This window comes from Lepisosteus platostomus (assembly GCF_059453375.1).
Source record: "Lepisosteus platostomus isolate fLepPlt1 chromosome 5 unlocalized genomic scaffold, fLepPlt1.hap1 SUPER_5_unloc_4, whole genome shotgun sequence".
NCBI lineage: Eukaryota > Metazoa > Chordata > Actinopteri > Semionotiformes > Lepisosteidae > Lepisosteus > Lepisosteus platostomus.
In genome coordinates, this window is record NW_028291474.1 from 194,223 (window position 1) to 205,276 (window position 11,054).

The 11,054-nt window shown below is 41.8% G+C and overlaps 1 protein-coding gene across 2 annotated transcripts; it reads right to left on the minus strand.

Annotated features, from left to right (window-relative positions):
• Positions 1-619: 619 nt before the first annotated feature.
• On the minus strand, positions 620-10,189 carry LOC148638049 (uncharacterized). Of its 2 annotated transcripts, XM_088623398.1 has the most exons (4): positions 9,563-10,187; positions 6,167-6,991; positions 3,500-3,555; positions 620-904 (listed from the first exon to the last, which is right to left on the minus strand). In XM_088623398.1, exons 1-4 carry the CDS (start codon positions 9,933-9,935, stop codon positions 884-886), a joined length of 1,275 nt encoding a protein of 424 aa, XP_088479524.1. In that variant the 5' UTR covers positions 9,936-10,187; the 3' UTR covers positions 620-883. The 2 variants fall into 2 exon arrangements, with proteins under 2 accessions (XP_088479524.1, XP_088479523.1); XM_088623397.1 differs by lacking the exons at positions 620-904; positions 3,500-3,555 and having other exon boundaries at positions 4,349-6,991; positions 9,563-10,189.
• Positions 10,190-11,054: the final 865 nt, after the last annotated feature.

An 11,054-nucleotide genomic window follows, 5' to 3' on the forward strand; every position in this document is an offset into this window, starting at 1 on the left:
TTTCTCTGTTACGTAACACGAGTGGATGTACAGCCTCTGCTCCACTGTGGCAAAGTAGGCAGTGGCCTGGAAGTACATGGGCTGACCCAGGAAGTACTCATCCTTAGGAGAGAGCCGGACCCAGTGGGCTGGAGAGAGAGAGGCAGCATTACACCTGTACACAGCACCCCCTGCAGGCAGGAGGAGCCACTCACTCAAGGAGCTTACAGTTGGTGGTGAGCAGCACAAAGCTGTGCTTGTTCTTCAGGTCCTTGAAGAAGGTCCTTCTCCTGGCCCACGTGGGGACATAGCCAACCTTGTAGGAGTAGTGGAACCTGCAGGACAGAGGGGATGAGGGGCTTCTGGACACTTTCCCAGCGGCTTCTCAGCAGCAGCAGAGCCCTGCCTACCTGTTGTAGGAGCACTTGACCGGCACAGAGAAGGGAATGAAGCGATGCACAGGTGCACTGGAGGAGGGCGGGGCATAGCGGAGAGTGTTGGAGTACACCAGGCGGCCCTGGACAACCTGCAAGGTCACAGAGGAAGGGGTATTCCCAGGAAAGGCAACCCTGACACTAGCCCTACAGCTCACATCGATACACTGCCTGTAGATGAAGACCCGCTTACCGATTGCTCGGTACCGCACTCGTGAAGCCCGTAGATGAAGTAGAAGTAACGGCCTGTGGTTCGGCTGACGCTGCAGTTGCCCAAGGTCACCTCCGATGGCCGACAGCTGAAGCCGAACAGGAGCCGACTGACCCTCACGTACATCCTGCTGGAGTCGCACCACACGGCCACTCCTCGGGTGCCCCCGATGGCCGGGCGAGCCGGCTGCCGCCCTCGCTGGGGAGGAAACAGGACGCTCTTGATGCCCGAGAGTCCCAGCCAGCCGGCCCGGCGGAGATCAGTGCGGGGAGCCCGGCCCCTGCGCACAGGCACAGCACAAAGAGAAACGAGCGCATCGCCAAATTAACGTCCCGCTAAATTGCTACAGGAGTAAAATAAGTAAACCACCAAACTGTGTTGAAGCAAGAAAGCATAAAGTGTGAACGCGGTGACTAGGTTTTTATACTGGCAGGACCTTCTACCACACACCTGGTCACACTACCGCTCAATCAACACAATCAATTACACACAGAGACTCTTGTTCTCAGCGTCTAATTAGAACCTGCTTCCAGTCTGAGGCGGGACTCCGGGAAGCCGCCTGAACACTTTCCCGTGTGTATCCGACCTCAGCGGAGGAGTTCCACGCAATTTAGACAGAATTAAATCACCCACACGTGTAGATTTGGCTCAGATGAATTTATTGTTCAATTAGTTTCTAATTTACGAGGACAGTGTGTTAAACTCACTGTCAGACAGAGTACGGAACATGCGACACGTCCGTCCACACTTTACTTTATCAAGGGGGCTGTTCTATCAACATGTAACGCAATTAAAATAAGTTTACTATTTTTCATTTTTGCATGTCATATTAAAATGTGTAATACAAGCATTTCTTTGCTTCCCAGTAAAGAAATACTGATCAGCTTTTGACATGATCTGATAATAATTTGTCTGATTTTTCAGATTGCTTTTGCTTCGCAGCACTGAGAACCTATGGAAGCCCGTTTCCGCCAGGGAGTAAAAAATAAAACTATGGTATCTCAGAATTGCGACTTAGCAACTCAGAATTCCGAATTTATATCTCGTAATTGCGACTTAAACACTCAGAATTCTGACTTTATATCTCACATTTGCGACTTCGAAATAGCCCATATTTCATTGTCTGTCCTTTTATTATTGTAATGGATTCAGGTTCTAGGGCTTGTGCCCTCGCCGCTTCTGTATCTTATTTCATATTCTGTGTCCGTTTTTGTATTTCTGGTGTTTAAATTTTTTTTTTAAAAGCCGCTATTCCATCCGGGTTTTTATCAAGTCTTCAGGCCTATAGATCCTATGATCGTTGTGTTTTCTTTCTTTTTTTTCAGCATTGAATAAACCTATTACTTGTTCCTTTGTAACATACAATTTGTACGATCTGGTTGCAGTGTGGTGATGGCACCGCCCTCCCCTGCGCATAACAGGGATGCTGGCCGCCGGGGCTAAAGAAAGTGTTCTTAAGCTCAGCTGGCAAGACCTGGGTTCGAGCCAATGCAGTGAGGCACGAACTAGGGTGGGAGTGGCGAGGGCACAAGCCCTTAGAACCTGAATCCATTACAATAACGAAAGGACAGACAATGAAATATGGGCTATTTCGAAATCGCGAATGTGAGATATAAAGTCAAAATTACGAGATATAAAGTCGCAATTCTGAGTTTTTAATTTGCAATTCTGAGATATAAAGTTGGAATTCTGAGTTACTAAGTCGGAATCCTGAGAAACCATAGCGCGTTTTATTTTTACTCCCTGGCGGAAACGGGCATCCATACATTTCAATTAGTCTGATCAGTGTAGGACAAGTTAATGTAGAATTATTACTTTGTCTCTTGTTCGTATATAAATGAATGTCTCTGACAACTTAATGTTAGTTTTTAATTTAGTTTTAGTTTTATGATGTAGGTCAAACGTTGACATATGCATGAGTATAGGAAATGTCTCCCTCCTGATTCAGCTCATGCTCCAGAGGAGAGAAGTGATTCCTCCTGCTTCTCGTACAACTATATCAGAACAGAAGCCCGTGTCACCCAGCTCTGATTCAAGAGCGACTCATATCTTTAGCCCCTTTTTTTATTCGTGATCCTAATTTTCTTTAGTTATGATCAATATTGAACTTTTTCTAAATAAAATGACAAAAATCAAACATGCAGGCAGACATTTTAAAAAGTATAAGGAGTTGACAGGGTGCCCCTTTGGAATAGTTGTCAGAAAATGTGAGAAAAGGAAACTTACATTACAAGCTCTCACACACAGCATTAGAGATTGGAATCTGATTGTAAAAAAAAAAACTACCCGTCTCCCCAGCATTTAACGGTGCTGTTGTTTTTATTTTACATATTGTTAGCATTTTAATAAATTGTTAAAAGCGGAGCTGCCAGCACACTTACAAGTATCCTTGTGAAGCAGTCAGTGAATATGAGTCTGGTGTTAGCGTACAGGGCCAACTCCTCAGTTAACACTCAGTTCAGCAGTCACTGGTGATTAAACTGCTAGCACAACTGGTCTATACTTATATTGTTAATAATATAATCTTAATAATATTATTAACCTTAGGGGTGCCTGTCTGGACTCAGAGGGAATCTTGCTGGCACAATATCGTCGCTTAGCTCACCTTGTTCCGTTTAGGGACTTTGCCTCGCCCCAGGGGGAAAGCTCCCTGGTTTAGAGACCCGCCCAGAGCTCAGAGGAACCACGTCTTGTCTTGGTTTCAAAACCAAGCTCAGAGGAATCATGTCTTGTCTCGGTTAAGGGATTTTTACCCTGAATCTCAGAGGCGTGTCCTTACTCTTTTCCCTATAAATGATTCTTTATATTCTCTGTATGTTTCCAGTCCTTCCTTTTCGGTAACCTAATTGTGTGGTAACATAAAAAATATACTCACCCTGTGTGCTGTCTGGGAATTACCGAAGACTTGGAGAATCCTGTCGACTACGCCAACTGTTGTGGGAAATTCTTCATCAGAGGAGCAGGACACGGTCTTGTGCAGATTCAGTTTTATTGAGCTCAATAAGTCTGACAATGCGTGCTGGGTCTGCCCCACAAAACAGACAAACCGCAAGGGTTTCCCAATTCTTATATACAGTCAGAAGAAAGTTTGTTTCATCACCTGAGTGCTTGTCCTGTTCTTTGATATGTAATTACTTCTTGTCCTACTCTGTCTTGCTCTAGGTTCTGTCCTTTGATATGCAGCAGACATTGGTCTGATTTATCCTGTTTGTGGGTGTTGTTCCTGTTTTTTTATTATGTAGCATTAAGCCACTGGGGCTGCTAAAGCAGGTCAGCTTTATGGCATCTTAGTTTAACTTATGTTTGAGGCTAGATTAACAGACCCCATCAACACCTCTCACAGTGTGCTTAAGTGGTGATACTGTGATGCTGGATAAGTGAGATATATACACATGTCCCACTTCAGTTACAATGGACTTCACTGGGCTCCTAGGAAGATTCAAAGCTTTGCCAATCTTTTTATAACCTTCTCCAGCTTTTCTCCTCCTAACAACTTTATCTCAAAGCTCCACAGGCAGCTCCTTGGTCCTCATGACAGCAGGACTGATCTGATCTGCTGTTTTAGTTGTGAGACCTCACAGTCAGTGATATTTATTGTGCAATTTATCGAGCCGGTGAACTTGAAAGGAACACAGGTGTACCTTGTTAACATAATTTAGTATGACCTCTCAAGATAATTGACCCAAATTAGGTTGTTAAAACAAAGGGAGTGAATACTTATCAATTAAGTAATTTTCCATTTTTATTTAATAGATGACTTCAGAACTATAAATATTTAATTTCATTTTAACATTATAAACAATGGGGCATGAATACTTTCTGAAGGCACTGTATATATTGCTTGTCTTGTTTAAAAAATAGTTGCATTGAAAAAATGACTATTATAGAATTATTGCTAATTCATACGATATCTTGTTCTTTATTATTTACCCTTTATTGTATAAATATTTCTTGTATTTGATATATATCCTCTCTGGGGAAAATACACTTTAGATTGTGCAACAAAGACTTTGAGCTTTTGTTTGTAGAATTTAATCAGATGTGTGACTTTTTTTCCTTAAGAGTGACAGTTAAGGATCTTAATCTGTTTTATACACATTCTGTGTATAACATGGTAAGTTAAAAGCTGTTACACAATTACAAGCTTATCCAATGAGAACAGTCTTAATTGGAAAATTAAACAGGACTAAAATTAACATTCCAAGACTATAAGGAATCCAATTCAATTGACAATGAAATTTATTCAATTTAGACCTCATTCATTTTAAAATTGAATAAAACTAAAAACATTTTATTATACACATAAATTAAACTCTGTGACAGGAGCTATTTCTATTTTAGTCAATCGTAAATAAGAGTATAGTCATAATTTAATTGACCAGATGAACTCAAAAGTGGGTGAGTACAAAGTGACTGTGACTAATAGATATTTTATTAAAGTAAAGGTTTGTTCCATGCTGAAAAGAGAAGAAAATAAATGTTTCGGCTGTGGAGCCTTCTTCGGATGTCACATGCCTACTTGCACTGAAAGACATTTTAGTTTACTTGACTGACAACTGACCTGCTGACTAGATTGGTGTTTTTAAGTCACCTGACTGGAAAAAAACCCACTCTTAACTGCAGCGGAATGGTCTCTCTCCTGTGTGAATGCGCTGGTGCATTTTTAAGTCATGTGACTGAATAAAACTCTTCCCACACTGACTGCACCTGAATGGTTACTCTCCTATGTGAATGTGCTGGTGTGATTGCAAGTGGCTTATCTGACTAAAACTCTTCCCTCGCTGACTTCAGCTGAATGGTCTCTCTCCTGTGTGAATGCGCTGGTGGGCTATTAAGCTACTTGACTGTCTAAAACTCTTCCCACACTGACTGCAGCTGAATGGTTTCTCTCCTGTGTGAATGCGCTGGTGGGTTTTTAAGTCACAAGACCGAATAAAACTCTTCCCACACTGACTGCAGCTGAATGGTCTCTCTCCTGTGTGAATGCGCTGGTGGGCTATTAAGCTACTTGACTGACTTAAATTCTTCCCACACTGACTGCAGCTGAATGGTCTCTCTCCTGTGTGAATGCGCTGGTGGGGTTTTAAATCACCTGACCGAATAAAACTCTTCCCACACTGACTGCAGCTGAATGGTCTCTCTCCTGTGTGAATGCGCTGGTGGGCTATTAAGCTACTTGACCGACTAAAACTCTTCCCACACTGACTGCAGCTGAATGGTCTCTCTCCTGTGTGAATGCGCTGGTGCCTTTTTAAGTCATATGATTGAATAAAACTCTTCCCACACTGACTGCAGCTGAAAGGTCTCTCTCCCGTGTGAATGCGCTGGTGGTTTATTAAGTTACGTGACCGACTAAAACTCTTCCCACACTGACTGCAGCTGAAAGGTCTCTCTCCTGTGTGAAGGTGCTGGTAGGGTTTTGAAATGCTAGACTGACAGAAACGCTGCTCCTCCCTGTGCCATAATGGCAGTTTGTCCACTCCATCTGAGCAAGGCCTTGACTGATCTTTCCTCATCCTCTGATTGTGCTGGGGTCTCTTACTCTGAAAATGCTCCATGGAATGATCTTGCTCTGTGTGCTGAAACTGAGATTTGTTTTCTCCACCTTGTCCCTCAGTGTGCTGCTCAGCAGTGTGAATCATCTGGGGCTCCTTCTCCAGCTCTCTGAGACTAAAACCATCCAGTTCATTCAGTTGTTCCTCTCTTTGCCGAAGAACAGACATACTCTCCAGTTCATTAAAACTTTCAACAATTTTCTCAGTAACCAGATCATTAAACCTGTGTGTAAAGTCATCAGATACTAAGGGATCATATGGTTGTTTGAGACTCTGCAATGACAGTCTCTCCACTTGAACAGAACAAGGTCTAATGATTATCAAGCCCTGTAGGAGCTGCTGTTGCTCCTCCCTGTACTGACTCTTCTCAGTGTGCTGTGACTCAGTATTGTTCTCTTCACCAGGTACATCAGTCGTCTGCTCTGCAGGGTCAATCAACTGGGGATCCATGTCCTGCTCTGTAAGATTAAACTCACACAGTTCTTCTTTGTGCTCTTGTACAGAGAAACAGCCTAGTTCATTACAAACCTGCGTAATATTGTTTGAGTACAGATTATTCATCTTATCTGTAAAATCATCACATACTAAGAGTCCAGGTGTCCCACTCTCAGACTCCATCTTCATCATGGGCACAGAGTTCAGAACCTCAACAATCTGTCTGCTCTCTGTGTGCTGCTCACTGAGAGTCTTTTTCCCTTCTGGAGCAGTGAGCTCTGTCTCCTGCATCAGACTGGAGCCCCACTCCTCCGCACTATGCTTCTGTTCAAGAGCAGCCCTTTCCCCAGCCTCAAAGAGAGCACTGGCCTCTGAGCCTGTAAACACAGAACAAGATAAAATCTTTATAATAATAATAAAAAACTTTATTTTATATAGCACCTTTAAAGGTGGCTTCTCAAAGCATTTTACAGAATGCCAACAACAAAAAATACACAAAATAAGCACGATTAGAACACACAGTTAGAGGAGACACTAGATGCTGGTACTAAATACAGTAGGAGCAGAGGGGTAAAGAACAGTTCAATGAAGGGCCTTCTAAAGAAGAAGGTTTTGAATCTGGATTTGAAGGAGTTTAGAGAAGGTGACTCTCTGATATCCTTGGGGAGTTCCAGAGCTTGGGGGCATAACAGGAGAAGGCCATGTCACCCATTGATTATAGACAGACTGGGGGACAGATAGGAGAACACAATTAGAAGAGTGAAGGTTGTGACGTGGGGAGTAGGGTGATAAACCAGACAGGTACTGAGGTGCCAAGCCATGGAGAGCCTTATAGGTGAGCAGGAGGATTGTTAAGTCGACATGCAACTTGACAGGAAGCCAGTGCAAGGACTCAGGATAGGAATAATGTGAACACTTCTTCTAGACCTGGTCAGGATTCTGGCTGCTGAATTATGGACATACTGGAGTTTGTTCAATGTGGATTTAGAATCCCCAGAGAGTACAGCATTACAGTAGTCGATTCAAGATTAGACAACACTTTTCAGCCACAGTTAGTGATAACATAGGGCGTAGTGGAGCAATATTTTTGCTGCACATATGGGTCAAACGTCAAATAGCATCCCTAAGTTTTTCAATATAGACTGAAGCTCAAGTATAAGATTATCTACAGATAGAGTTACAGCATTGGTTTTACAAAGTTGATGGGTGGTGCCAATAAGCATGACTTCAGTCTTGTCACAGTTAAGATGAAGGACATTTTGAGTCATCCAAGATTTTATATGGGAGATGCAACTAAATAGAATAGAGACAGACACATCAGCGTCAGGTTTGGTATGGATGTATATTTGAGTATCATCAGCATAGTAGTGATAGCTGAGGCCATGTGATCTAAAAAGCTTTAAACTACACACATGCGTACTAGTACACTGACAATCAATTTGGGTTGTTTAAACATAGCGGAATAAATGGGTATAAGGGGGTGTTCTGATTTAGCTTTGTCAAAAACCTAACTACCATCTAAAAAGAAAGTCTACTGTAATAATATCACAATCACGTTACATTTACTTTAACAGTGCACTGAGAGAGAGAGGGGTTAATACAGACACATTGACTGGACACTACAGTACATTAACACTACAGTGAGAGAGAGGGCTTTATACAGACACGGACAAACTGGAAATAAAAGCATATTAACACTGCATTGACAGAGGGGGGTAAATACAGACACTGGACATAACAGTACATTAACAATGCACTGAGAGAGAGAGGTGGGTTAACAGACAAATTGACTGCACACTACAGTACATTAACACCACACTGAGACAGAGGGGTAAATACAGACAATGATTGGACATAACAGTACATTAACACTGCACTGAGAGAGAGGTGTTAATAGATACATACTGACTGGACACTGCAGCATATCAGCACTGCACTGAAAGGGGTTTATACAGACATGCTGACTGGACAGTACAGTACATTAACACTACACTGAGACAGAGGCATTTATACAGACCGTACATTAACAGTGCTCAGAGAGAGGGGGGTAAATGCAGACAGACTGACTGGACACTATAGTACATTAACATTGTACTGAGAGAGATAGAGGGATAAATACAAACACACTGACTTGACACTACAGGACATTAACACTGCATTGAGAAAGAGAGGAATTAATACAGACACACTGACCACACATTACAGTAGTTTAAAACTGCACAGAGAGAGGCAGGTTAATACATACATACAGACTTAACACTACAATGCATTAACACTGCACTGAGAGAGGGGTGAACACAGATACATTGACTGGACACTACAGCATATAAACACTGCACTGAGAGAGAGAGGGGTTGATTCACACACACTTACTGCACAGTACAGTACATAAACAATGCACTTAGAGAGAGAGAGGTTAATACAGACACACCGGATTAATATTCCAGAGGAGTTAATACAGACAGACCCTGGAGGACGGTAATATCTAAACCAATCAAAATAATTTTTATTTACACAATCATTAGTATAAATAAAAAAATCTAGACCGATACAACGTGAATACAATATTTATAAATGGTGTCTCCTAATGACGTCGGATTACAAATTGATTCAGTGGAACAATTGTTGAATGTGAACGAGGGGTTTTCAGCACCGTAACCGGACAAAACAGTTCAGTTTCCAGTAAAGAATCCCGTTGCTACATCACACATGTCTTTCCCACGTCACTCTGCATCTCTCAAAGTTTATTTGATGACAGTTTGATACCTTGTTACTTTGTTAGATACTTTGTTAGAATGCGTACTGAGAATGAGAATGAGAATGTTCACTATTGTGAGATGTTTTCTTTAAAATAAAGTTTGTTATTTAAAAAATCTCACCAGTGAGTTAGTTATATACAGTGGTTTTTAACACACACACTCTGACTTCATACAAGTCACCACACTGACCTGACAACATTTCTTCTTTTATTTCTGCAGTGACTTCACAGGGAAGCGTCTGGGTACCCTGATCTGTCCGACCCTGATCTCCTCTTGCTCCCGAATCCTTCTCCCACAGCTGAAATCTCCACTTCAGGCATTCGTTTTCCTTCTTTAGCTGCGCCATTTCACTCCCGACACTGTCCTCCACACACTGCGTGATTTTAAACACGGCCCGTCTCACCAGAATCTGGGAGACGCTGAGGAGTTTGTCTTGAAACTCGTCCTCAGAGTCAGAAATTCTGTTTCGGAAAACTTCTGAAACTTCATACACGATCGATTTGAGCAAAACCTGCATGAAAGAGTCAAGCTGGGTTTGCAGATTTAACAAGCACTCCGCCATCCTTCTTCAGAGTCGGTCAGAAACAAAGGCTCACTTCCGAAGTTTAAACAGAATAGCTTCTTTATTTTTATTCTTCACAGATCCTGCTCTGTTCAAGCATAAACACAGCCGACGAGACGTTACGTATTCAGAACCTGAAGTCATTTAAAAAATAATAATGAATAATGATAAGAAAATGATTCAGTCACCCACACGTTGGTGAAATACACGCAGTGTCGCGCAGTATGATGACGTCATTCTTTAGCGCGGATGCGGCTTCAAGACAACCGAGAAGCGGAGCTGAGAAAGAGGAGTTCCTGCAGCCGGATATAAACTTCACTGCACCTCCTAGCGCCACCTAGTCAAGAGGAGTGAATCGCCTGCGACCTTCGCCGTTCGTAACGGAACAGATACATTTTTTTGCCCTTTCACATCCCTCCTCCCCAGCGAAAACGTCTCAAGCGGATTTTTGTTCTACATCTCCCTATGCAGGTTTTTGGTTAAAGAAAAAAAATGCTGTCGTTTTCTTGCCAACTGGCAGTATTTCTCCTGCACCGATAAGCAAGATTTCTATTTCATATTTCACAAATTGTTTGAATTTCTCGAAAAACAAGTGGTTCCAAGATAGGAAATAAATACTGTACTTGCATTTAACAAAATCAAGCCCTATGTGATTGTCCTTAATGATACATTCTGTATGACAAGACAGGAAAAAAGGCACCTCAGGATTTTGGACACAGGATCTCATTTACTTTTTAACAGTTTCAATAAGACCGATGAAAATTGTTGCCCTGCTTTTTGTCGTAAATACACAAGCTCTTTACGTCATGGGTCAGAAATAAACTGCATGAAATTAGCTAAAGCAACAAAAAGCAAGCGCCACAAAGAGGACAAACATTTGAGTTTATGGTGCAATATTACCTCGTCTTTAAAATAACTTTAAACGCATTTTTTTTCCCTCTGTGGCTCTAAGGCTTTCTTATTTAGCTGTACTGTTTTCTTTTACATATTGTAAAAAAGTCGCTAAATCATACGAACCATAAAAATTCCAATTGTAAACAAATTACAAATTTGAAATTATTAATATTCCTGAATTTTAAACCCATGGAGTATTCATACCTTGTCTTAGTATTTGTGAAT

Coding starts and splice junctions, on each gene's coding strand:
- LOC148638049 (XM_088623397.1), bottom strand. CDS start 9,935: ATGGCGGAGTGCTTGTTAAATCTGCAAACCCAGCTTGACTCTTTCATG. Junction 6,992..9,562: donor AAAAGAAGAAATGTTGTCAG/GTCAGTGTGGTG, acceptor CTGTGTTTACAG/GCTCAGAGGCCAGTGCTCTC.